At 43.2% G+C, this 27966-nt stretch overlaps 1 protein-coding gene across 1 annotated transcript in view; it reads right to left on the minus strand.

Annotated features, from left to right (window-relative positions):
* The window catches only part of ARMC2 (armadillo repeat containing 2), a 123330-nt gene that overhangs the window by 18251 nt on the left and 77113 nt on the right, over nucleotides 1-27966 (minus strand). Inside the window, exons 12-13 of the mRNA XM_052645702.1 lie at nucleotides 26099-26198; nucleotides 10293-10608 (exon numbers count right to left, since the gene is read on the minus strand). Coding sequence (XP_052501662.1) covers nucleotides 10293-10608; nucleotides 26099-26198 — 416 coding nt within the window. The remainder of the gene's footprint in view (nucleotides 1-10292; nucleotides 10609-26098; nucleotides 26199-27966) is intronic.

Genomic DNA, 27966 nt, shown 5'->3' on the forward strand with positions numbered 1-27966 from the left:
AGAAAATCAGATACCAAGGGAACATTTTATGCAAAGATGGGCATAATAAAGGACAGAAACAGCAAGGATTTAACAGAAACAGAAGAGATTAAGAAGAGGTGGCACGAATACACAGAAGGACTGTACAAAAAAGATCTTAATGACCCAGATAACCACAATGGTGTGATCACTCACATCCTGGAATGTGAGGTCAAGTGGGCCTTAGAAAGTATTACTATGAACATAAGCTAGTGGAGGTGATGGGCTTCCAGCTGAGCTATTTCAAATCCTAAAAAATGATGCTGTTAAAGTGCTGCACTCAATATGCCAGCGAATTTTGAAAACTCAGCAGGGGCTACAGGACTGGGAAAGGTCAGTTTTCATTCCAATCCCAAAGAAGGGCAATGCCAAAGAATGTTCAAAGTATTGCACAATTGTACTCATTTCACACACGAGCAAGGTAATACTCAAAATCATTCAAGCCAGGCTTCAACAGTATGTGAACTGAGAACTTCCAGATGTTCAAGCTGAATTTAGAACAGACAGAGGAACCAGAGATCAAATTGCCAACATCTGCTGGATCATAGAAAAAGCTAGGGAATTCCAAAAAACATCTACTTTTGCTTCACTGACTATGCTAAAGCCTTTGACTGTGTGGATAACAACAAACTTTAAAAATTCTTAAAGAGATGAGAATACCAGACCACCTGACCTGCCTGGTGGTATGGTCTGATATATCTGTATCCAGGTCAAGAAGCAACAGTTAGAACTGGACATGGAACAACAGTCTGGTTCCAAATCGGGAAAGGAGTACGTCAAGGCTGTATATTGTCACCCTGCTTCTTTAACTTATATGCAGAGTATATTGTGCAAAATGCCGGGCTGGATGAAGCAAAGGCTGGAATCAACCCTGAACATTCACTGGAAGAAACTGTGTTGAAGCTGAAGCTCCAATACCTTGGCCACCTGACACAAAGAGCTGACTCACTGGAAAAGCCCCTGATGCTAGGAAAGGTTGAGGGCAAGTGGAGAAGAGGACGACAGAGAAGGAGATGGTTGGATGGCATCACCGACTCAACAGACAAGAGTTTGAGCAGACTGCAGGAGACAGCGAAGGACAGGGAAGCCTGGTGTACTGCAGTTTGTGGGGTCGCAAAGAGTGGGACACGACTTAGTGACTGAACAACATCATGTGTATAACTAATTCACTTTGCTGTACAGCAGAAAGTAACATGACAAAGTCAATTAACTATACTCCAATAAAATTTTTTAAAAAGTAAGAACTTGAACCTCCCTGGAAATATCAACTTACAAAACGGAAAGCTGTAGCATTTCAGTGTCTTGGGGGTGGATCAGGATAAAGTATATATGAAAAGTTTTTGGAGCTAGTAATAATAATAATAAACTCCATTGTTGTAAAAAATAATAAGTGGTTAATGAATGCAAGAATGAGTGAATGAATGAATGAACGAATTCTTTAGCTTAGCAAATAAGACCCTTAGTAATTTTATCCCTGCCTTCCACTCCATCTCCAGACTCATCTCCTGGTGACTTAGGCCACAGTACAGTGAAGGGCGGATGTTGGGACCGGTCGGGAGACTCCTGTGGTGTCCAGACAGCAAAAAGCTGAGGTGGGGGTGATGACCTAGGATGACCTCTGGGTTCCTGGATTACAAAATTGGATGGACAGCAATCCCATTCTCTGAATTAATGGGGAGAAGGTCCAGTTGGGGGTAAGGTCATGGGTTAGATCTCTTGGGGTACTTCTGAAGTAGCCACAATTGATGAGATTAGGTAAGGCAGTTAGGTGGACATAAAGGTCTGGAAGTCAGAGAAGTCAGGAGTCGGGTTATACTAAACTGGCTACAGCAGTCTCTGCCTCGCTTCGGGCGCAGTGCATGGCCCCCCAGTGCCTGGAGAACATTCGCCCCCCTCGCTGCCTGGCCATCGGCCATCACCTGCCTGGGAAAGAGTCACCGCGGTGCCTGTGCGTGTCTTGGGCCCTGACTTGCCCACTGGGTTTTAGTGGTTAAGTAGTGCCTTTTACCTCTTAAAAAAAAATAAACTGAATACAGTTGATAAACAGTAGTACATCAAATGTAGAACACAATGATTCAACGTTTTTATAGATTACACTCCTAAAGTTATTATAAAATAACTGGCTGTAATTCCTGCCCTGTATGGTATATCCTGTTGCTTATCTATTTTAGACATCATAGCTTGTGCCTCTTAATCCCATACTCCTATCTTGCCAGCCCCCCACCCCCAGACACTTCCCTCTGCCCTGGTAACCACTAGTTAGTTCTCTATTTCTGTGAGTCTGTTTCTGTTTTGTTGTCTTCATGTGTTTATTTTTTTAGATTCCACAAATAAGTGACATCATTACAGTATCTGTTTTTCTCCGTCTAACTTACTTCACCTAGCATAATATCCTCCAGGTCCACCCATGATGCTGTGAATGGCAAAATTTCGTTCTTTTTTATAATTAAATAGTACCTTTTATCTCCTGTATGAAGCCAAAGCTCCTCAGGGATAAGAGGGAGGTTGTGAGCTGGGCAGGAGGACTGTGCTAGCTCTTACACTTTCTGATTTAATTATCTCTCCTTATGGCCTTCTTTTCATTAAAGAGAATGATCTTTTCATAGTCTACTCTATTCAAAGGGAAATTCAGTCATTTGTTACCCTACAGAGAACACACACTGGCCCTTCAGCCAGGGGTCCCTCTGCCCCACCCCACAGCAGCCAGCATGGGTCCTGTACCTGGTAGAAACTCAAAGAATATTTGGAGAAAGCAAGAATAAATGAGATCCTAATTGCCTGTTTTCTTAGTTCAAATACACGAAAGTATTAGGCACTCAGTCGTGCCCAACTCTTTGGGACCCTGTAGACTGCAGACCTCCTGGCTCCTCTGTCCATGGGATTTTCCAGGCAAGGATACTAGAGAGGTTTGTCATTCTCTTCTCCAGGGGATCTTCCCGACCCAAGTGCATCTGTCTCCAGAGTATCCTCACTTGCTTGGCCGTGACTCTGGAGCTGGAATCCTGATCGTCTACCTGCTGGCTGTGTGACTGTGTGCAAGTCATTTAACCTCCTTGGGGCTCAGTTTCCTTGTCTGCAAAGTAGGGTAATAATCGCAGCTACATTACTAAGTTTAAATGTGTTAATACATGTAAAGGGCTTATAAAACTGTATGGCACATTGCAGGTGCTAAATAACCATCTGTGAGATGCATGGACGGGCTATCCAGAAAGATGGCTCCCGGGGAATGGCTTGGGTGAGTGTCTAACACTTAGCAAAGAGGAAGTCTCAGCCCCAGTTCCCTCTATCCTGGGACTGACGATGCTAGATGTTGGGCGGTGTCCAGGGATCTATTTTTTTCCTTGCCTTGGTGGGAGAATTAGTTAGCTCGCCCAGAAAAAGAAGGCTAGCTCTTATGTATCACCACCTAAGAGGTGAGGTGCCCCTGTAGGACCTCACGTTTGGGAGCAGGAAGAACATTTGGCATCTGGGACAAGACAGGAGGCATTCACAGCTACCAGGCATCTACCATGAAGGGCTCCAAGCACTTTACATCCATTTAACCCCACAAAAGTTAATTTTTAATAGTGCTTCTATTCAAATGCACTTACAAGCATCTGTGCTGAGATTAGTTAGTCGTGTCTGACTCTTTGCAATCCCATGGACTCTAGCCTGCCAGGCTCCTTGACCAGGTCCCTTCTCCAGGGATCTGGTTGCTATCCTTCACTGAAGTAGAGATACCAGGTGGGAACCAGCAGAGATCAGCAGAGGGGACTTTGTAGAGCTCAGAGCATTCATCCCTGCAGCTGAGCTGCCAAGAGGAGGGTGGAGGTGTGTGATCCTCTATCAAGATAACTTTACCCCTCACCCCCATAAAGCTCTTTGAGGGAGGTGAAATCGTTCCAGAGACAGAAAAGACAAGGGATCCCTCTGCTTGCCCTAACAACTGCCCGCCACCATGGGCCAGGTAGAAGGCTTTTTTCACATATGCTTAACCTCAGATGGCACTGAGCTCTAACACAGAGACTGAAGCATTCTCGAATGAGAGCGCTCACCACCTGCGTTGGGGCCGGCCAGGGAGAGGGAGTTTGAAAAAGAAAATACAGATTCCCAGGTTCCACACCTCACTTGATCAGTCACAGCCTCTAAGGGTGGGGTTTAGAATCTGTGTCTTTCATGAGCTCCCTGCATGATTCTTACGCACAGTTTTTGAAGTGCCAGATTTGAGTTTCATTGGTCACTTTAGAGCAAAAGAAAGAAAGTAGGTTATGTGTAAGTACCAGTAACCTCAAGAGAGTATACTGGAGAGACCTCACGCGGGAATCCCCCAGTGACAAAGGCAGAGTAGCTACCCTCCCAGAGGACTTGATGATGGAGGTACAGAGGGGACAGGCCCAGCCTCCTGAGGACTCTAGCCAAGCCCCCTTGGTTATTTAACCCTAGAGCTAAGAGCTCTGGCCCAATCTGCTCTCTGCCTCTTTCCTCTGCCTCCAAAGCATTACTTTCCTAGAATTCAAACTGAAATTATCCACTGTATTATATTTTTAGTTAATAGGTAGAAATGTAATTTCTAAGCTCATAAAATATATGTAAGACCAGGAATGTTCTCACTTCACATATGAATAACTGCAATAAAATGAAACATGAAGAGCTTTCTTTCTTGACTATCCACAATGATGTGCTCCCAGTCCAGGTATCTGAAGGCAGGTCCTCAGGCTCTCCCCAGGTAGCTACAGTCAGGTGAAGCGATTTGGCCTGCCAACAGATGAGAACTCATCCGGTGAGTTTCAGGCTCCTGCCAGCTCCTCACTAGCCAGAGAGGCTAAAGGTGGTTCTCTGAGCACTGGGTCTCAATAGTTAAGGGGCAGAAGAATCACCTGGGGCAGGGGGGGGAGTTGAAATGCATATTTCAACCCATCCTGTAGGCAAAGCAAGGTAAGACCCAGAAACTAGAAAAGGAATCCTAATGAGCCCCATAGCTGATTCTGAGGCAGTTGGATCCCTGACTTCTGGGTGAAGAACTGATCCTCCAGATGCAGAAAGAAGACAGGGAGATACTAGAGTTCAAGTGCTGCAAGGTTTGAAGTTGTTCAGTTCAGTTCAGTTCAGTCGCTCAGTCGTGTCTGACTCTTTGCGACCCCATGAATCGCAGCACGCCAGGCCTCTCTGTCTATCACCACCTCCCGGAGTTCACTCAGACTCACGTCCATCGAAGTCAGTGATGCCATCTAGCCATCTCATCCTCTGTCATCCCCTTCTCCTCCTGCCCCCAATCCGTCCCAGCATCAGAGTCTTTTCCAATGAGTCAACTCTTCGTATGACGTGGCCAAAGTACGGAGTTTCAGGTTTAGCCGAAGTTGTTAGAGAAACTCAATTTTGGGAGCAGCTCAATGCAGATTTGCACAGACAGTATAATGTGCAGTCAGCAGCTTGGAAGAGAGTTCTAGACTAATGTGTAGATTTTGAGTTATCACATGGAAGCGATATGTCACAAGGACAGACCTCAGTCAGAATTTAAGAATCTTGGGAATTCTCTGGTGGTTCAGTAGTTAAGAATCTACCTTGCGATGCAAGGGGCATGGGTTTGATTCTTGGTCGGGGAACTCAAAAGCCCATATGCTGCAGAGCAACTAAGCCCATGTGCCCCAACTATTGACCCCACGCGCCACAACTAGAGAGTCCATGCACTGCAACGAAAGATCCCACATGGTGCAATGAAGATTCCATGTGCTGCAACTAAGACCCACAGCCAAACAAATATTTAAAAATATAAGAATTTAAGAATCCTTAAGATCAGCAACATGTGAGTAACCCTGCCACTTACTTTGTGACTTTTAAAAGTCACTGCATCTCACTGAGCCTGTTTCCTACTCTGTGAAAGGCCTAAAATAACAACCCACTCTCACGTGGCTGCTCACGTGAGGGAACAGATGTTAACATGCTTCTTAAACTGGGTAGCTCCAACAGCAATCATTTTATAATGCATAGAAATATAGAATTACTGTGTTGTAATCTGGAACTAACATAGTGTTGTAGTTCAATTATATTTCAAAAAACAAATATAGAAAACAAAAAACAAAAAAACTATGCAGCTCCATAACAAGGGAAGGCAAGGTCAATTACAACCCCACACACCAAAAGCCACGCTCTGCGGCTCAGTCCTCTCAGCCTTCACGCTCTGTGTGTACTCTGTTATGGGCACTTTTCATAAGCTTGTGTATATATGCTTGATATTCCTCCATGATGTACCCTGTTCCTTGAAAGTAGATACCAACCTACACTTTCTTAAACCTTGTGATGGATGGAGTGTTGGTGTCCCCTTCAAATTCATATGTTGAAGCTCTAACCCCCAAAGTGACTGTATTTGGTGATAGGGCTGGTGAGGTATAAACGTTAAGTGAGGTTGTAAGGGTGGGGCCCTCATCCGATACGACTAGTGCTCTGATAAGACGAGGAGGAGACACCAGAGCTCTCTGCCCATCATGTGAGGACACAGTGAGAAGGGGGCCATCTACAAGCCAGAAAAAGGATTCTCACCAGGTATCAACCCTCTGGCACCTTGACTGGGACGTCCAGCCTACGGACTGTGAGAAATAGATTTCTATTGTTTAAGCTACCCAATCTGTGGTATTTTCTTATGGCAATCTGAGTAGACTAAGAAACTTCTTTTTATATGAGCACAGCACTGACTATGTGGTGAGGTTATACAAAGGGCTAAAGTTCAAAGGTTACCCCCAAACATTATTTTCATCAGACATTAAAGCTTCTTTCACAACAAACTCTTTCAGAGTCTGGTAAGTAGTGGCAAAGTAGATATCTCTGGATGGCAGTTAATTTCCTTGCACACTGGTAGGCAGAGGTGCCCATGGGAAATGACAAGGGCCTAAAAAGTGGAAAGCAGGGGTGCTACAGACTGAACTGTGTCCCTCCCAAGTTCATATGTTGAAGCCCCCACCTTTAATGCAGCTTTTAGGAGATAATTAGGGTTAGATGAGATCGTAAGGGTGGAGTGCTTTTCTGATAGAATTGGTGGCTTTAGAAGAGGAAGACAAAGGAAAAATGCAGCTATCTATGAGCCAGGAAGAAAGGCCTCAAGGGAACCACGCCAGCACCCTGATCTCAGACTTCCAGTCCCCTGAAGTAAGAAGATAAGTTTCTGTTGTTTGAGTCACAGCCTGTGTTATTTTGTTACAGCATCCTAAGCAGACTAAGGCAGGTTTGGATGCTTAGCAGTAGGGTGCTGCTGTGACAAATACCTAAAAATATGGGCAGCTTTGGAACTGAGTAATGGGTAGAGGCTAGAGGAGTTCTGAGGGGCATGCTAGAAATACGGATGCTAAAGGTTGTGAAATAAAATTCATATTTTATGGCAAGATACGAAAAATTTAAACATAACTCTTTTCTGGCCTCTCTCTCCTCCCTGTGCTCTGCGTATCTGCCAAACCTCTCCCTCAGTAGCAATATCTGCTCAACCATAAAGAGCAACATTCTCCTAGCATCAGGACAAGTCCCTCCTTAAAAGATAATAGCCCTTCTTGACTGTGTAAGGGGTCACATGACACACCAGGATGATGCTTAGATCTGGATAACGTAAACTGTCAATAGCACATCATTTGATGTAGAGCCCTCTGTCTCAAAAAATCTTATACAACTGTGCCTTGATTTCTAACCAGTGGAAAAGTTCTCAAGAGCTTTCTGAGATGTTCTTCCTGGGTTACAATCCTCAAATTTGGCTTGAATAAAATTTTCCAATTCTTTCATAGATTCACTGATTACTTTTTCATTGACAAGGTGATTCTGGCAAAGGGTGAAAGACAAGAGAAAGCTTCCATCTTCTTAAAGAACACAGAAATAGTCATGAGTACAATGCTGTTAGAGAAATGGACATTAAAAGCCACTCTGGCAAAGTCTCAGATGGAAAGGAGGAGCTGCAAGAAAGGAGATCCTTGTTATAAAGTGGCAAAGAACTTGGCTGAATTGTATTCTAGTGTTTTGTGGAAGGTCTAACTTGCAAGCAATGATATTGGATGTTTAGCTAACATTTCCAAGCAGAGTGTTTAAGGAGAGGCTTGGCGCTTCCTGACTGCTCATTAGCATGTAAGAAGAGAGGGATGGGCTTCCCTGATAGCTCAGTTGGTAAAGAATCTACCTGCAATGCAGGAGACCCTGGTTCGATCCCTGGATTGGGAAGATCCCCTGGAGAAGGGATAGGCTATCCACTCCAGTATTCCTGGGTTTCCCTTGTGACTCAGTTGGGAAAGAATCTGCCTGCAATGCCAGAGACCTGAGTTCAATCCCTGGGTTGGGAAGATACCCTGGAGAAGGGAAAGGCTACCCACTCCAGTATTCTGGCCTGGAGAATTCCATGGACTGTATAGTCCATGGGGTTGCAGACTCAGACACAACTGAGTGACTTAAGGGATGAATTGAAGAAGAAACTTTTAAGCAACAGGAGCTAGAACTTGAAGACTTGGAAACTTCTCAGCCTGCCCATATTGCAAGAAATAAGAAAGCGTGTACTGGAGGGAACACCACATGTGTGGTTGTCTTATTATCACTCAGTACAGAGTTTGAGAGATTATGTGAGCAGAAGCACTGCCAGTCTGAACTGAAGGGGGCAGAGACAGGACCAAGTGAAGGAAGCTGTCAGACTCCTTGGACTTGACAGGGCAGAGTGTAGAGCTATTTAGTTGGGAATATGCACTATTTTGCAAGTAGAGGAGAGAATGACCCCAGCAGTGATTCAGAGATCACCAGAGCCACTGCCTCAGTTTCACCAGGTCACACTGGTCTTCATCCCAAAGCCTTAAGGGCAAGACTGCCCTGCAGAGCCCTGGTGGCCTAACTGACAGAGCTGTGGAGGCAGGGCCACTGCCCCAGTGGGTCTGGAGGGAATAGCATGTAACCAAAGAGGATTACTCTCAAGCCTTAAGATCTTATAGAATTCACTTCGCTAGGTTTGGGCCCTGGTGGGGACACATCACACTTCCCTTTTTCCCTATTTCTTGCTTTTGGAATAAGACCATCTATCTTGTGCTGGTCCTGCCATGCAGCTTTGCCTATAACTTGTCTGATTTCTCTGGTTCAAGCAGGAGAGGAATTGTTCCTTAGGAGGTCTCATATCTCACAACTCATGATAGCTGATTTAGATGATATTTAAACAAGATCTGGGACCTTAGACTTCAGAGTCGATGATGAAATTAATTAACAAATTTTGGGGCTGTTGAGATGGAATGAAAGTATTCTGCACATGGGCAAATCAGGAATCTGGGGAAGTGGGGGATCAGAGGTAGGATATTATCAACTGCATTGTGTCCCCTCCCCCAAATTTATATGTTGAAGCCTTAAACCCTAATGTGATTATTTCTGGAGACAGGACTTTTAGGAGGTCAAGTTAAATGAGATCATAAGGGTGGAGTCTGTATCAGATAGGATTGATGGTTTTACAAGAGAAAGATCATTCTCTCATGTGTACCCACACACACTGAGGAAAAGCCACAGGGGAATGAAGCTACCTGCCAGTCAAGAAGAGGGCTCTCACCAGAACAGAATCAGCTGGCACTCTGATCTTACAATCCTAGCTTCCAGAGCTGTGAGAAATATGCTTGTGTTGTTTAAGCCACCCAGCCTGCAATGTTTTGTTATGGCAGCTCCAACTGTCTAATACAGGGGAAAAGATGGGACCTGGAGTCTATAATTGCGGATAATGTAAAAAGCTAAAAAAAAAAAAAGACAAACTTTAATTATGTGGACTAATCCAGGAAAAATCTGGAATTTTAAACTCTGTGGTTAGTGGGCCAATTTTGATAATTTGATTGGCAAGCTTTTTTTTTTTTTCAATAAAAGTTGTGATATAATTTACATACCATAAAATTCACTCTTTTAAAGTGTACAGTTCAGTGGGTTTTAGTAATAATTCTGGTAGCTCAGATGGTAAAAGAATCTGCCTGCAATGCAGGAGGCCTGGGTTTGATCCTTGGGTAGGGAAGATCCCCTGGAGAAGGAAATGGCAACCCACTGCAGTATTCTTACCTGGGAAAAGCCATGGACAGAGGAGCCTAACTGGCTATAGTCCGTGCGGACACAAGAGTTGGACATAAGAGTCGACTTATGATTTCAGGAGGATGTATTACTATTTTTTTTCCTTTTTTAAAAAGCTGGATTACTTTTGAGGCAGTTCTGAACAAGAAGACAAATGAATTTCCTGTCACAACTGAGAAGGCTCATTAAAGCAAGCAGGTTGTACTGCTAAAACCCTCACAGAACCCCAGTCCATCTGAGGCCACGTTTCTTACCCAGTGTGGCGAGGAGAAGGCCCACGATGTGCGAGTGGGCGGCGATGGCTGGGCCCACGCCTGGGTGGATGGCCAGGTTGGCGAGCACACGGGTCAGTTTGATGAGCACGTCCTCTGCCTGGGCCGGCCTCGGTGCCTTGGGACGCTCGTCTCCTTCCCCACAGCGCTTCCCAGAATGCAGATCCAGTTTGTAGAATGTGTGGAATAAAGACAGCAGAGTTGGGATGCTCCCTTTCTCCTTGGAAAACTGCTCACGAGCCTGGTTATTTTTCGCTGTCAGGTTGCCAAGAATAAAAACAATGCGAACAACTAAATCCTGCAATAAATTAAAGACAAAGAGTTATGAGAGCAAAGGGGCTGGGACAAGCTGTTGGGAAGAGGACAGTATTTAATCAATTCATGAATTAATTAATGGTAAGATGGAACACGTCTGGTTTCTGCTCACTTGTACAGTATTTGATTCCCAGGACTGGTGCAAAATGACAGAGGAGATTAAAAGCATTTGGCAGCAATGAAGAATGGAAACTGATTGATGCTGTTAGCAAGGTCTATTAACTTCAGATCCTTCATCTGAAATTCAGGCTGGCTTTTTTTTTTCCTTCAGAAAACAATTAGTTGAGTGAGATGACATTACTAACAATGTGCTATATAAATCTAAGTCTTGACACAAACAGGTTTCTTGAGCACCCAAATCTTTTCCTAAAAGTTCACCTCCCTCTCAAAATGGGGTGTCTGTCCCATAGGGCAGTCAGTTTGTGTTACATCAGACTTTCTCAGCCGGGGCACTGCTAATTCTTTGTTATGGGGGACTGTTTATGTTTAGTGGCACCCCTAACCTCTCTTACTAGATACCAGAAGCACTTCCTCACATACCACAACCAAAAACGTTTCAGTGTCCCGTGGGGGCAAAATTGCCCACAGATGAAAACCACCATTACAGAGTATTTACCACTTTAAAGCAGTATTTGTTTTTCTTGAGCAGAGTAGTGGTTACATGGCTGATGCTTTTATAACTGTTTGCTAAATGGTACATATGTGTTTTGAGCACTTTTCTGTATATAAGCCGTTGTTGTTTAGTCGCTAAGTTGCATAGGACTCTTTGCAACCCAATGAACCGAACTGTGCAAGGCTCCTCTGTTCATGGGATTTCACAGGCAAGAAGACTGGAGTGGGCTCTCATTTCCTTCTCCAGTATATAAGCTATATTTAATAACAAATAAATGTTTCTTTAAAATCTCAGCTGAGGACAGTTTATGACTGAACAAGAAACAGAAACAACTGTGCTCTTAATTGGATGACAGTGGGCAGACAGACCAGTTCTGTTGTTAAAGGAACACTTATTGAGGGGCTACAACTAGCCAGGGTGCTGATACTCATTGCGCGGGTGCTGTTTACAGACCAGAAACAGGCTTGGAGAAGCTGCCCTTGTCACAGCCAGTGAGGGGTGGAGTTAGGATTTGAACCCCAGATTACCCAGACCTGGAGTCTTTGGTACACAAGTGCCTCCCAAGTGGCTTGTTATTCACCTCCTTTGCCTTGCCTGCTTTTTGAGCAGTAAAGGAATTATCTCCTTTCAAATGCAAATACAAATATAAGGAGGAATTCCACAAACCCTACCTTATCAGATCTGTAGTTAGCAGCACCCTTAAGGAATTGGGACAGAGGGCAAAGGGCTGGGCCAGTTTTTCTCCAGGTGGGACCTGGGGGATGGGAGCAGCCCCAGCACTGCGTGTGGCCTGGAGAGTGGAGGATCCAGGACAAAGGGCAAGACGCTGGGGCTTGCCTGCGTCTGCTCTGCCAATACCAGCTTGTTCCTGCTTGTTCTTGAAAACGTTTTCTCTGGCCCTGGTGGAGAAGCGGCCAGGCTGCTGCTTGTGCAGCTGTGAGCCATTTGCCAACACTAAGAAAGGACAGAGTCTAACACGATGTGCGCTGGCCCAGGAGAGTGTTCACACCCTGAAAAACCTCAGCTGGGCAGTGTGCAACCCATCACACAGGTAGACCAGGCAGGGGACTCACTCCTGCCCCCACCACAACTGGAATGCTAGTCCTTGGGTACATTTTGAATGCTGGGCTCTAGGGGAATACACACATATACAAACAGGGATGAGGCAAGGAGCTCTGAAGAGTTCACCATCTACTTGAGAAGACAAGGCTAACAATAAGTGGAGAAACTGCAAAGACTGAAAGGGCTAAGGAAGAAACTAGACACCCAAGGGGATTATGGTTCCCAGCTAGAGAGCCAGGCAGCCTGGGTCCCACTTCACTTGGCCTTACAGATTAACTCATCTGTAAAATGGGGGAAATACTGTGACGCAAAACTAAATGAGACCAAACAGATAAAGCACACACTGTAGTGAGCAATGATTCAGGCACTGTTCGGAATCCTTCACTATCAGCAAGATACTAGTAGTGTTAACCTATGTGGGAAAGACCCAGGGGTCTTAGAGGAGTCTAGATAAGAGGACACTCAGTGAACAGGGGGTGGCAGCGGGAGAGGTTAGCAAAGTTATGACCATGGTTTTGAGTTCAACCTTGATAAATTAATAAAAGCAGATATGTGGTGTGGAGGATAGGTGAGTTGACACTGGGAAAAGGCGCATGTCTTGAGAAAGAACACCTGGGGCAGTCCCTTTCCGGGTCTGGGGTCACCTTGTTTGTGTCTGATCACCAGACAGTTCCCTAAAGAAGCTGAAGCAGGTAGGTCTTAAATCTAAACCAAGCTCACAAACTTGTGTTATAAAACTCCAGTTCCCCTTCACGTGAAACCAGTGGTTACTTCATGTAATCCCCTGTGGGGCAGGCCTCTCCCTGGGCTCTGGAAAAGAGTACTCTCTCCCTCCCTTGTCACACCCAACAGCAAAGCAGACCATTTTCCAACCAAGACAGAGGCTGTTTCTGAGAACTAGGCTCCTTGAAGGAAAATTCCACTGTGTTTTCTAAACTGAGGAGCAAGAGCTTTTCCCATAAACTCTGATACACAATTTCTGATTAAAGACTCTGCACTAGCCCTACCTCTGAAAATTGTAATAATTACTATTATTACTAATAGTAGTAGCAGCAACTAATACTCTGTGTTTATGATGCACCAATCACTGTTCCAAGCACCTAGGTACATAAATTAACTAATTCTCTGAAGTGACAATTTGCAGTTCCTTAATTGGAACAAAATGTTCCCACAATCCGGATAACCACCTCCCTCATGCCCTAGGCAGTAGTTATGGCCAACATTTCTAGACTTCCCGGTGTTCCCTGGACTTGCTCTTATTTCCACAAAAGCATATTAAGCAAGACAGGAAAGACATGATCAGTGTTTTTAAATGACTTCTTAAAGCACACAATAAACAGCTGCATTCTGTTGGCTAAATCATCAAGAGAATTAATTTACCTCCTAAGATTTGTCTTCTGAAGGATGCTAGACTATTTGGTCCACCCCTCTCCCTCTGGCTCACTCTGCCACTTCACCTCTACCTCCAATGTTTGTTTTTCTGGTTGGTCTAGCTCAGAAGACTCCTCTGGCCCTGTACCACCTCCAACTGTCACTGCTGATTTGCTGACCAGATCTCTGGCTGCAGGTAAAAGCAGGTTTCCCTCTAGGTCCTCACTCTTCAAAATTCAAACTTCTACCCACCATCACATTTGGTCCCACCTGGGAAGACTGGGTGCTGCTTTTCCTGCTTGAAAACCTTCCTCAGGCCCCTGCCACTTTTAAAATTCTTTGATTCAAATATCTCCGTGGGTCCTAATATGGCACAGGTTATTAAGCCTGACACGGGGATAAGAAACTCTAGGCTTTAGGGCAGGAAGAGTTAACGCTGCCGCAGCGCCTCTCTCCCTGCCTTCAGATGGAAAAAGGAGGGGGTGGTTCCTGGCAGCAGTGGTGCCAACTGAAGGATGGCATGCAGAATCAACAAATGGGCTGGCAGATTGCACTGTGTGCACCACCAAACTTCCAGCAACTGCTATGCTTGCTACTTCTGTCCTCTTTCTCAGGGCTGTCTAAAGCATCATCTTCTTTTTCTCCCCTCAATCCTTCTCAAATATGTTCTCCATGACTCTCGAGAGAGAATGGAATAGGCCAGAAGAGGAGCAGGCTCACAGGCAGCTGGCAGAGGTGGTGTTTCATTACTCCCCTGCCAGTGCTTGTCTGGACTCATCAGGAATCCTGAACGAGGGGGCTGAGGAAGAGGGCCCCTTTGCCCCTCCGTGGGTGGTCTGTGCTCTTGAGGTACTCGGCCCCTGAACGGTGTTACCGTGAGGTTTTTTATTGTTCCATAGGTCTATTAAATATCACTTAATTAAAATCCTATAAAGATTTGAAAAATTACACAAAGGCCGAGATCATCAATTTGCAGAGAAATAACTCGCAAAAAACAATTTCATCATTGTGCCATTCTCCGTTGAGGTACAGAGCCTCTCCTTTATTCTAAGACAATATCTGAGAACCACCTATAAATCAGCACTGTTACAGCCTTTTTGTTAAACTGAACACAAAGTTGTTCAGACCACAACTGTGTAGTTTTGAAACAGCAAAATGAAGATGAATCAGGAGAATCTTTTTTTTTTTTTAAAAGGCAATCTAGTATAACCAGTTCACATCGACTTTCTAATTTTGCTTAAAAAGGAATCAGCCCAGCAACAACTCTGACCAACCAGAACTCAGACTGGTTCACGTACTGGACGAAGCCTGACCTCAACTGTGCATCCCAGGTATAGCCGGTAGAAAGCTGAATGTTCTCTTTGGTTTAGCATAAGCTGTGCCCTCATGAGCAAACATGTTACTCAATCTGAATGGGCTCCACACGCCTGTAAATCAAATTACTCTAACTGGAACAAAACAAGGAGCAGGACACTGCTGAACAGAGTGGTCTCTGTCGAGTTCCAGCAACAGCCTCTGTGTGGACTCTTACTTTCCATGTGAGAAACACTGGCCTAAAGTCAATGAAGGAGATTTCTCCCTACTCAGAGATGTAGAAACTGAGGCTTGAAGAGGCTCCCTGGCCCCAGAGTGCCACACTGGTAAAGAGAAGAAGCAGGACTCAGACAATCACTTCTGTACTCACAGATGGATTCCCAAACCACTTCAACCCTCCTCCTCATTCCCATGACCCTCGTCTTCCCCAGGCTCAGCCCCAGCGGCAACCTCTATTCTTCCCTCTCATTCAGTCTCCGAGTTCCCTCCACTCTGTCATCTCAGAATCTCCCGACTCCCACTTCCCACACCCACTCTGGCTAACCCAGTCTGTAGACTCTTGTCAGAGATCCTTGATGGGCTCCTCCCTCTGTGACCAAGGTTAACACCACTTCTAGAGCACAGCTCTTACATCACCCCCTTGTTCAAAATCATCCACTGCCTATAAAACGCCAAAGCCAGCATCTAATTACCATCCAGCCCCACGTGACCACTTCTGCCATTACCTCACTTTACTCCCCACCCACCGTCCACTCCTCCCTGACTCCACACCCTTCCTACCCACAGAACCTTAAAATAGCCCATGTGCACAATGTTGGCCATGGGGAAGGGACCATATCAAGATGTCACAGAAAGAATCAACTATATTCAGCAGGCTCCATCACTTACTTCAGAGAATACTTCTCCTAAGTCAAGGAAAACATTTTAGAAAGATTTTCAAAAATGGGTTGAAATTGAAGGGGTTGTAAATGTGCTCAAAATTGGAACCCTCCTTTAACCAGAAAATTAAACTCATCAAGATGCCCTCTTTAAATTTTGGTTAGAAACTTCTCACGCAATCTGGATCTGAGAGCTCAATCAGGATTTGCAATTTGCAACATTTACCCAACTTTCCACCTTCAGACAAAACTCCAGTGTTAATCGAGCTTACAGGTGGCTTGAAGAACAGATAAATTTTACCACTGGGAAGACAGACTGCAGTGCTGCAGAAATGCTAATTAACCCCAGGCTACTGAAAGTGGGTCAACAGTTTGCCCAAGTGCTGAGCCATACAAATCAGAAGAATTGGGAGATGCTGGAGGCTCAAAACCAGAATCGAAGTAGAAAATCATTTAAAAATCAGAAGAGATTATACTTGATGCTTACATCCACTATCCATCCCACCAACATCCCTTTACTGAGCGCCTAGTGTATGCTTCTGAACGCAGCTATCACTCAAAAGCACCAGGGCGATGCTAGAATTTCACTGGGCTCTGTTCTTTTTTTTAAGTCAACAGACATAAATCAGGCATTTGGGTTCTGTGCTGAGTCGGAGGAGGTGGGCGGGAAGAGCCAGCTCCACAAGGGCAAAGCAGCAGGAGCTGGAAAGAATGAACAAGCTAAGGGCTTTTTGTGCCGCCCGCCCGGTCAGGGGTGCAGACCAAGGCCAAGGCCGAAAAAAGGAGCGAGCTCAGCCAAACGCTCACAGCACCCACTGGGAATGTGGCTGCCGAGAGGCTGGGAAGACAGCCACAGGGCGCTCCTGCCAGGCTGGAGGCGGAGGGCGAGTGGGGAGCCAAGTCACCATATAAAGGCGCCGGGGAAGGGGTGGAGGCGCCTCCCTCGCCAATCCTCTGCAGCCCCAAAGAGGATGGAGGTGGGAGGGGAAGAAAGGTCGCGCTATCCTCTGGCCTGCCGCTCTGCTGTGGTTGCACTGGAGAAGAACAGCTCCAAAGGGGGCCAATATTTTTTGCTTTCAGCCCTACGCTCTCCAGACATTCCGAGTCCGTTTTCAACACCAGGATGCCTGAGCACTCTGAATCAGACAGCGTTCACATGCCTGAAGACAGCCACTTGCCCTGGACAAGAGAGGCTCAGCTTAACAAGCAGTACAAGCACGGACATGCTAGGGGATTCCCAGACAGTGTTCTCTGAGGCTGACGATTGCCCTGCATCGGGAAGTTCTGTTTCCAAGAGAAACACAAGGAACTGAATGTATCTAAAAGTGGGGAGGGTTAGACAGATAGCTGTTTAATGGACAGGAGTGATGGGAATGTAGATAAAGGTTATTAATTTTTTTTTTTTGGACTATGACCTTTGTAAAACATTGCCAGACTTACAAGTCTTATTTGAGGGATTTTACCTGATCTCCTGCCCAGTAGATATTTATAGAGGAAATGGGGGAAAATCCTTTTGTGTTCTCCCAAAAAAAACAAACCCAAACATATTTTGGTGAGCTGCTAAATGTGGCGACGCTGATGTCAGAGGCACCCCTGAGGCGGGTCTGCTTTGCAAGGCTGCCACAGACCCCGCTCACGCCTTCCACACTGGGCCCATCTGCTTGCACATTTGGTTGTACCAAATGCAGTTTACACCATAAAGCATACAATATGTGCATAGTTCTTAAATGAGATTTGTCATTCAACTGAATTTCGGTCAGCATTTTAAACAGATACATTTCTTTGTGCTCTAGTCTAACTTACAAACCGCACCCCGGCTGACTGCAGTGCTATGTTTTGGTCTCAGTTTTTGTGTGTGTGGGAACTGGGAGTTGCCAGTTAGACCATGGATCCTGGACCAATCAACCTCATAGACAGACATGAGCCAAAGAAGTTCCCCTTGTTCTCCCTGAGGAAGTCCTTTGTGAGAGCTGGGAGGAGTGGATTCCTTTTCTCTGAGACTGCTGATGAAACCCTTGGCTTGTACCACAGCCATCATATTCTGACAAGCTCGCGTCGCTGGAGGGCTATGGGTGGACAGAGTTGTTGTGAACCCAACCAAGCGTTATTTAAAATGAACAAACTGTCCTCAGCTTTGTTGCAAACTTAACAAAGGTTAGATATGGAGATATACTGAAATTTCTCAAAGCAGAAATAAAATTCTGTGGTTGCTTCATTAGCAAACGAATCAAGAACAACTTGCGGCTTGTCTAGCTAACTGAGGATAAGGAATCCTCCCTTTTGCTGCCAGTTCAAGGGTCCCCAGGGCTCACTTTTCCTGAGTAGCCCAGTGTGACCAGTGTTGGAAGCCCATTCGTGCAATGGCTTGGTCTCAGTGTCATCTGTTTTGACCCAAGCCTGGCAGAGAAAGTCCCTGGAAGGGTCGAACGGCCCATCTCATTTTCTCTGGCTACGAAAGTGCTCCTTGACTGCCTCAGCAAAAGGCACAAGGCAGGCGGTTATCACCACTTACTGGGGAAACCTACACCAACACCTGGTCTGTCTTGCTGATTTGGTTCCTACTTTGTAAGGGAAACTCACTTTCAGCCACATGCCTGAAGAAGATTGACCCTGCGTGGCTGCTTTGATTAATCACTTTAAAATCTCTTGAGGATTTGTAGAAAACCCTTTGCTGTCAATATTGGGGAAAACAATTTGTTTTAAGGGGCCATCTTAATAATTTACACCACAGGTTCCCACACCTGGTCTTCACCTGAGGTATCTATTAAAAACAGGTTCTCGGGCCCTGTCCCAGACCTGAATCAGGCTCTCCCAGGGTGAGGCCTGAGAACCTGTATTTTTAAAACTCCCCAAGTTTAGGAGACAATGATTCAAATCAAGAAAGAATTTGATATCTCACCACTTTAATACCTACAGTTTTTATATCATGTTAAAAAACTAAGAATCCATGTTTCTTTTAAATAATTCTCACAACACAGACGGGTAGAAAATAAAGGTGAAAATGCTCTCCCCACCACCTTTCATTATCAACTGACCTAATAACTGAGACAGATTAAGGACACTCCAAAAAGACCAATTTTCATATGCTAAAGTCAGACTTTTCCTTGAAAAGAGATGAATATGAATAAGGTGTGAAAAAAAAAAAAACAGGAAAAGATTTTTTACTTTTGACATTTTCTCACTTTTTCTTTTTTTCCCTTTAATGGAATACACTACCAGATGGGGGAGGAAAGATTCCACTTTTCCCAGCAGCCATCAGCTTTGGTGCTACCTGGTTCCAAGCAGGATCTCCCCCTGGTGGACGGGGGAAGCAGCTGGCCAGAGTTTCCTGCTAAGCTCCTCACCTGGGTGGTCAAAAAACACTCAAAGAGGTGTGTGCAGGTGACAGTTCATTTATCACTAGAGAGGGGTTTTCTTTCTTTTTTTTTTTTTTTGAGATTTTTGTTTCTATATTCTCCAAAAATACAGTGAGTCATAACATGATTAAATTTAAAAATAAGTCCCAGAGAAATGAAATCTCTGCCAATTATCAATGCAGCCTTCAAACTTTTAAGACAAAGGCAATGCTAACCTCTCAGGACAAAGATAAGGGCTACAGACTGATTACGGAGTCCCTGGGTGACAGCTCTGAACACTAAGAGACTATAACGGGTCCAAAGTGTGCATGTGTCTATAATCCAAGTTAGCCCTGGAGAAACATTTCCTAGAACTGAAACAAAAATAGTTCTAGGAAGTAATAATTCCAGTTTAAAAGTTGCTGGAGGACTGGGGTACATTTCAAAGATCAGTTCAAAAGTCTCAATGTCCAAGTAAACCTCAGGTGGAGCAAAATCTGAGCCACCGAAGATTAATACACTCACATCAGGATGTGGTGTGCGGTTTCTGTTTCTGGAAATCACTTCTATCTCTCGGGAAAGAGGGAAAACAAACCTTATCCAACTAGTCACCTGGGCCAAAGGGAACAGGAACCTAAGATGCTGTGCTGGTCTGAAGTAATTTAAGATCCAGCATTTCTGTTTTGCTGCTGTGTATGGCAGCCCATCAACAAGAAAAATGTGGGGAAAATTATTATTTCCTCCTCCAAAGTAGGAAGAGGAAAGTAAATATTTAAGGAAGAAGTACTAGAGGACTAGACAAAATATATATTGTATAATACTTTACAGATTCCAAAGGATTTCACATATGCAAAATTCATTCTTTCAGCACTTATCGAGTCTGCTACGGCAAGAATCATCTCAGGTTTATAAAGACAAAGCCTGTGTCCTTAGGGAATCCCAATAGTGCATAAGGCAGCTACACAAATGATAACCATTTAGAGAATCACAAAAGAAATATTTACAAAGATCTCTAAAAGCCTTTGGTTAACGATTTTAGGAAGTGGTTGGGACACATAACTATTTCCTTGTAGCCTGAACAATTTCCCTGCTCTTCTAAAGCATTCTGGTTTTGAGGAAAACGTAAAATATATTTATTTTTCCTTACTAGAAAATATCAAAGATGATTCAAAATGTAGTATTTCCTTCTTTTGCATAAGTAAAAGACAATATAAAGTCAAAGTATAATTTATAAAAAGTTAACTTGGCTCTCACAGAAATATAAAGTGAACACATTAAAAGAATTACTTATCTCATTAATGAGGGAAGCCAATACAATGGTAAAGTGGGCTCCAAAAACAAGAACTGGGTGTTTACAAGCATTAAAAAGAATGTTACAGTAAGACTACTAGGTTAGAATCATACCTGGCTAATGGCCTCAAGGTAACAAACCATAACTTTGAGGTTATCTTGTCTACCAGAGGAAAACATGTACAAATTAATGTGTAACTTTATAGTGTCTGGGTTCTAATCAAATAGTAAACAGCAAGTTTAAACAAAGATATATTCTCCTTGGGAATTAAGCCCTGTTGGTTAAACAGTGCCCCAATACGACTTTGTCAGCATATACGGGCTCCTACCCCGCACTCTAGCTCTAAGTTTCGGATGATTTTTCTTAATAATAGTGAAATAGTTAAGGTCAGAAACATACTGCTTGGGTCCTCAGCTCTGACTGTACTAACTGGGTGTACTAGCTACATTAAAGGGTTTAAAATCATGCATGTAGTATGCAACATTTGGGGACTGGCTTTTTTTCACTCAGTATAGTTGGAGATTTATCCAGGATATAGTATATATAAATAGTTCAGTCCTTTTTTAATGCTGAATAGTATTCCATGGCATAGATATTCCACAGTTTGCTTAGCCATTTATCCAGAAAAGGACATTTGATTCTTTCTAGTTTTTGCCTATTACAAATAGAGCTGCTACAAACCTTTTTAAAAAATAAAAATTAAATGATGCACTGATGAGGAAAAATTTGGCTAGTCTTAGAAGGCTTCATAGAGAAAGGAACACAAGAGCCACACCTTGAATATGAATTGGCTTTTGAAGATGAGAACAGCTGAGAGAAATTTCATCAAAAGTCCCTCAGGTTCTTCTCACTCAGAACCTATTCAAAGTCAATGTTTAGACTCTTGAGCTGTTACTTTTAAGAAGGTTGGTTATGAGGTTCCCCTACTAATTACAAATAATTGCAAAAGACTGGTACTGATTACCAAAGCAATAATAACAATGGAGAGGGAGAGAGAAATCTACACAAAGATGACACAGACGTTTAAAGAAGTTTATCAGTAGACTCACGCTCCCAATGTAGAACAAATAACCTCTAGAGTAATAATTACTGCTTGTAATACTGACCTTTGTCATCGATAAGAGGAAATTATTTTTAATATCTTCTAAGAGAGCAAGGAAATATGTAATATATTTGAATATGATTTTTACCACAATGACTAAAATAATTTTGGTGAGGGCTTCCCTGGTGGCTCAGTGGTAAAGAATCTGCCTGCCAATGCAGGGGACACAGGTTCCTTCCCTGATCTGGGAAGATCCCACATGCCATGGGTGTGCCACAACAACTGAGCCTGTGCTAGAGCCTGGAAGCTGCGACTGCTGAGGCCACATGCTGCAGCTACTGAGCCTGTGCTAGAGCCGGGAAGCTGTGCCTGCTGAGGCCCCATGCTGCAATTACTGAGCCTGTGCTAGAGCCTGGAAGCTGTGACTGCTGAGGCCACATGCTGCAACTATTGAAGCCTGTGCGTCCTAGAGCCCGCACTCTGCAACAAGAGAAGCCACCGCAATGGGAAGCCCGTGTGTTGCGTCTAGAGAGTGCCCCTGTTCGGCAAAAGAAGCATCAAATGTGAGCAGCAATGAAGACCCTGCCCAGTCTAAAGTAAATAAATAAAAATATTTTTGAAAGTTTAAAAAGGTAATAACTTTGGTGATTAAAGGGGATAAATTGCACATTTCCTTGGTAGTTCTAAAAACAACATGTTCCTATACTTCCTTTGCAAGATGCTCTTTATTCATCTTTGGACCAAAATAATTTTAATAGGAATACAAAATTATAACGTAAATCAATAGAGAAAAATATGGCCTTTAAATACAAATTTTGCTTTATAGATAATCCCAGATGTTCAAGCTGGTTTTAGAAAAGGCAAAGGAACCAGAGATCAAATTGCCAACATCCGCTGGATCATTGAAAAAGGAAGAGAGTTCCAGAAAAACATCTATTTCTGCTTTATTGACTATGCCAAAGCCTTTGACTGTGTGGATCACAACAAACTGTGGAAAACTCTGAAAGAGATGGGAACACCAGACCACCTGACCTGCCTCTTGAGAAACGTATATGCAGGTCAGGAAGCAACAGTTAGAACTGGACATGGAACAACAGACTGGTTCCAAATAGGAAAAGGAGTACGTCAAGGTTGTACACTGTCACCCTGCTTATTTAACTTATATGCAGAGTACATCATGAGAAATGCTGGGTTGGAAGAAGCACAAGCTGGAATCAAGATTGCCAGGAGAAATATCAATAATCTCAGATATGCAGATGACACCACCCTTATGGCAGAAAGTGAAGAGCAACTAAAAAGCCTCTTGATGAAAGTGAAAGTGGAGAGTGAAAAAGTTGGCTTAAAGCTCAACATTCAGAAAACAAAGATCATGGCATCTGGTCCCATCACTTCCTGGGAAATAGATGGGGAAACAGTAGAAACAGTGTTAGACCTTATTTTTTGGGGCTCCAAAACCACTGCAGATGGTGACTGCAGCCATGAAATTAAAAGACGCTTACTCCTTGGAAGAAAAGTTATGACCAAACTAGATAGCATGTTGAAAAGCAGAGACATTACTTTGCCAACAAAGGTCCATCTAGTCAAGGCTATGGTTTTTCCAGTGGTCATGTATGGATGTGAGAGTTGGACTGTGAAGAAGGCTGAGCACCAAAGAATTGATGCTTTTGAACTGTGGTGTTGGAGAAGACTCTTGAGAGTCCCTTGGACTGCAAGGAGATCCAACCAGTCCATTCTGAAGGAGATCAGCCCTGGGATTTCTTTGGAGGGAATGATGCTGAAGCTGAAACTCCAGTACTTTGGCCACCTCATGCAAAGAGTTGACTCACTGGAAAAGACTCTGATGCTGGCAGGGTTGGGGGCAGGAGGAGAAGGGGACAACAGAGGATGAGATGGCTGGATGGCATCACAGACTCGATGGACATGAGTCTGAGTGAACTCCAGGAGTTGGTGATGGACAGGGAGGCCTGGCGTGCTGCGATTCATGGGGTCACAAAGAGTGGGTGGGACACACTGAGCGACTAAACTGAACTGAACTGAATGAGTCCAAAGTGAAAAGTAATTCAATAGGAAGTGTGGTAAAATTTTATGCCAATTAAGCTTTAAAGACATTTAGTCCCTTGAACCAGAAAAAGCATACCCTAACTATACTCACATCTCAAGTATCTCATATTATTAACAGTCAGAGGCCAGAACTTTCTACTTTCTATTAAACACAATCATCATCAAAACTACAAATAGAGAAACAAACAGTTATGTACCAGTAATACCATAACAAATAGGTCTATTTGTCAGTACTGAACTGATGGGTTTTCTTCTTTTTCAAAAAAAAGTACAGGTTATGACATAACTCGAAATCAAACTGTTAAACAGAAATGTTTTCTTTAAATCCACATTTGAAAACATCTTCTCCAGTTACTGTCTAATCTAAGTCATCCATGATCAAAACACCAAAGTAAAAAAGAAACTATGACGGTAAATTAAAATTAAAACACATAAAGTAATCCCATAAAACAAAATTACAAAATAAAATCCATAATTAAATCCCTTTATAAGTATAATATTGAAAAGTTTCTTTTAATGTTACAGCAAACTATCTTTTCTACCCTTTTAATGTTTTCCTTAAAAGTGAAAACCAGAACTAGGAGTATCTAAGCTCCTAGGGGGTTAATTCACTTGTCTAAAGATTAGAGTTCTGATAGTATATCTTACCAAAATCTAAATCAGTAAATGCCTAATGGATACTTAAATTAACAGCACTGTGAAAACTGTAAGGTAATCAAATTCATTCTTCAGCTGACACCGCAAATACTTATGCCATGAAATCTTTCAAAGTATGTAATTTAGAGAAAATACAAAATACACAGGGGAAAGCATTTGTAGTCCAAATACTCAGAATCAGGAGCCCAAATGCATATCTGTAAATTGTTTTTTTTTTTTTTAAGTGAAATAGAGACATGAACACTTTCAGCAAAGTTTATCTTCTTTAAAACGTACAGGTGGTGCTAGTGGTAAAGAATCTACCTGCCAATGCAGGAGACTCAGGTTCAATCCCTGGGGCAGGAAGATCCCCTGGAATAGGAAATGGCAAACTGCTCCAGTACTCTAGCCTGGAAAATTTCATGGCCAGAGAAGCCTGGTAGGCTACAGTCCTGCCACAAAGATTCAGATTGAGCAACTGAGCACACAATACATAATGGTGTAATATGAACACAGAAATTTCTCTTTATCAATATAACCAAATTGAGACTGCTGCTGCTGCTAAGTTGCTTTAGTTATGTCCGACTCTGTGCGACCCCACAGATGGCAGCCCACCAGGCTCCCCCGTCCCTGGGATTCTCCAGGCAAGAATACTGGAGTGGGTTGCCATTTCCTTCCCCAGTGCATGAAAGTGAAAAGTGAAAGTGAAGTTGCTCAGTCGTGTCTGACTCTCTGCGACCCCATGGGCTGCAGCCTTCCAGGCTCCTCCATCCATGGGATTTTCCAGGCAAGAGTACTGGAGTGGGGTGCCATTGCCTTCTCTGAAAATGAGGCTAGCAACCTTTTAATAAATAGCTGATAATAGTGTAAAATATGACAAATTTAGTCATTCTCAGCAGAAGTACTTCGCTAGGTAAAAATAAGTTAGCGCTATTTGTGGCAAACAAGAATTATACTTTGAGGTGGTTTTGATATGGTTAATATAAATAAACACAGAGCTTTATATTAAAACCATTTTAGAATATATATAATTTGATTTTAAACTGGTGATACCTACTATGTACTTTTGAAAATATACCATACTGGAAATTAATACCTATTTTCATGTATAAACCATCCCCACTAAAGAGTTGATGTCACTTTAATCATTTATAAAGGCAAATAAAACTAGCCTGCATTTAATGACTATTCAAAACTGATAATATCATAAAAATTAATGTTTGGATTAAGCATTATAATTTTATTAAGGGAAAGTCACTTGTGAGTTCTTCCTTTTTTTTAAAAACAGCTATTACATTTTTGTCCAACCCATTAAAACCAAATTATGTCCTTTAAATACTTAACCTCGAAATGTCATCTTCTAAATAAAACGAGTCAAAAAAATTAGAAAATTTCAGGGCTAGAATAATCTTCAGAGTATACCCAGTGTAGGGGATCCCGAACTTTAGTTTGCATTAGAAGTCCCTGCAGTTCTTGTTAAAGTGCAGGTGGCTGGGCACATCTGTACCCACCTGGCTCCGTAGGCCTGGGTTGGGCCTGGAAATAACCAGTGTAACCTCACCCTACCCAAAGGTGCCTCCTGTAGAAGGCGTCCACAGAGTACCAGGAGGAACAGCACCCACCCTTCACCCAACATCGTGAATCCTTGTACTGCATGCACATCCTTCTGAGGCCATCTCTGCCTCAAATTACTTCTTCCCCACCTCCTCCATGGAACTCTCTGCCTCCTAGGGGCAGCTTGTTACATATCTAATGGAAGCTTCTAAAAGAAAATTATACATTCAAAACACAAAGCCATTCAGCGTGGCCTTATTACACAAATACACCAATGCAAAGACACACTGAAGAGTTAAATGTATAAAGAACTGACCTGCTTCTTCTGGTATTTGTTTATCAGATTCAAAAACAAGGCATAACATCTGGAATAGCTGGCCAAGGCTACACAGCAGTCATGGTAAGAAGTAAGTTTGCTGTAGAAATGTCAAATGGAAAAAATAAAAGTCAGCTTTGTTTTTCAATAAAACTCAAATATACCTGCTAAGTCACTGCTAAGTCGCTTCAGTTGTGTCCGACTCCATGTGACCCCATAGACGGCAGCCCACCAGGCTCCCCCGTCCCTGGGATTCTCCAGGCAAGAACACTGGAGTGGGTTGCCATTTCCTTCCCCAATGCATGAAAGCGAAAAGTGAAAGTGAAGTCGCTCAGTCGTGTCTGACTCTCTGCGACCCCATGGACTGCAGCCTACCAGGCTCCTCCGTCCATGGGATTTTCCAGGCAAGAGTACTGGAGTGGGGTGCCATCGCCTTCTCCAAATATACCTAGGGTTGCTTTAAATGCAGACCTTCAAAGCATTGTCCTGTGCATGAGAAGCAGTCTGGAAATACTATATATCCTGGCCCAGAGATGCCTCAGGGAGCTGGTAACCTGCTCTAGATTCCAGGAGCACAGGGTGGGAGCAAGGAAAATTTCAATTTCTTTGAAAAAGAGAAAGCTGAAACCTCTAATGCAGGTGGTGGTGGTTTAGTCACTAAGTCGAGTCTGACTCTTGTGACATCATGGACTGTATCCCGCCAGACTCCTCTGTCCATGGAATTCTCCAGGCAAGAATACTGGAGTGGGTTGCCATGCCCTCCTCCAGGGATTTTCCTGACCCAAGAATTGAATCCAGGTCTCCTGCATTGCAGGCAGCTTCTTTACCAACCAAGCTTGTGGTTCAGAAAACACAAGATAAGAAATTTACACAATATCTGGTAAATTTCAATCTGGTAGAGTCAATCTCCTGGAACTTCAGCACAAGCAAATGTTAAATTGCTCAAATATGCTAGGATATTAATATACTATATTAATACCAGGCAAAATAGACCTTAAGGCAAAAAACCTTGAAAATAGCTTCAAATTTTCCAAAGTAAGCAAACAAACTAACATAACCCACAAGGTGGAACTCACAAACCTATATCAAATTAATAGATGTCCATAAACCTCTCATTAAGTGACAGATTAATAGAAAAAACATCAGTAATATTTTAAAAACTTGATCATGTGCCAGGCCATTAACAAGTCTCAGTAAATTACCAATGTTTTAGATCACATTTTAAAGACATAATTTTGGAAATTTAAAAACACATAACTTATGGGTCAACAAAATAAGAAAATAAAAAACCACATATCTGCATAATAACAAAAAATTTATTAAACAGATCAAAATTTAGATGCAACTGCAGCAGTAGAGGAAAATTCATAACCTTAAGAAAGCTGACAGGAAAGGGATTTCTAACAATATAGAAAGAAATATGTGCTGTGTTTAGTCACTCAGTTGTGTCTGACTCTTTGTGACCCCATGCACTGTAGGCCGCCCTGCTCTTCTGTCCATGGGGATTCTCCAGGCCAGAATACTGGAGTGGGTTGCCATGCCCTCCTCCAAGGGATCTTCCCAACCCAGGCATCAAATCCAGGTCTCCCCCACTGTAGGCAGATTCTTTACCATCTGAGCCACCAGGGAAGCCCAGAAGAAAATACAATATATCCAAAAAGAATAGAAGAATTACTAAGGCTAAGAACAAGGAATACAATAGGAAAGAAACTTACAATAGAGTGGTTTGATAAATCTATTGGTTCTTTGCAAAAACTAATAAATTGGCCAACCTTTGGCAAGACTGATCAAGAGAAAAAGAGAAATATCATAAATCTTCAAAATAAGGAATGAAAATCAACATCAAAATGAAGAGGCAGTGTGACACA

This window comes from Budorcas taxicolor, chromosome 9 (genome assembly GCF_023091745.1).
Source record: "Budorcas taxicolor isolate Tak-1 chromosome 9, Takin1.1, whole genome shotgun sequence".
Lineage (NCBI taxonomy): Eukaryota > Metazoa > Chordata > Mammalia > Artiodactyla > Bovidae > Budorcas > Budorcas taxicolor.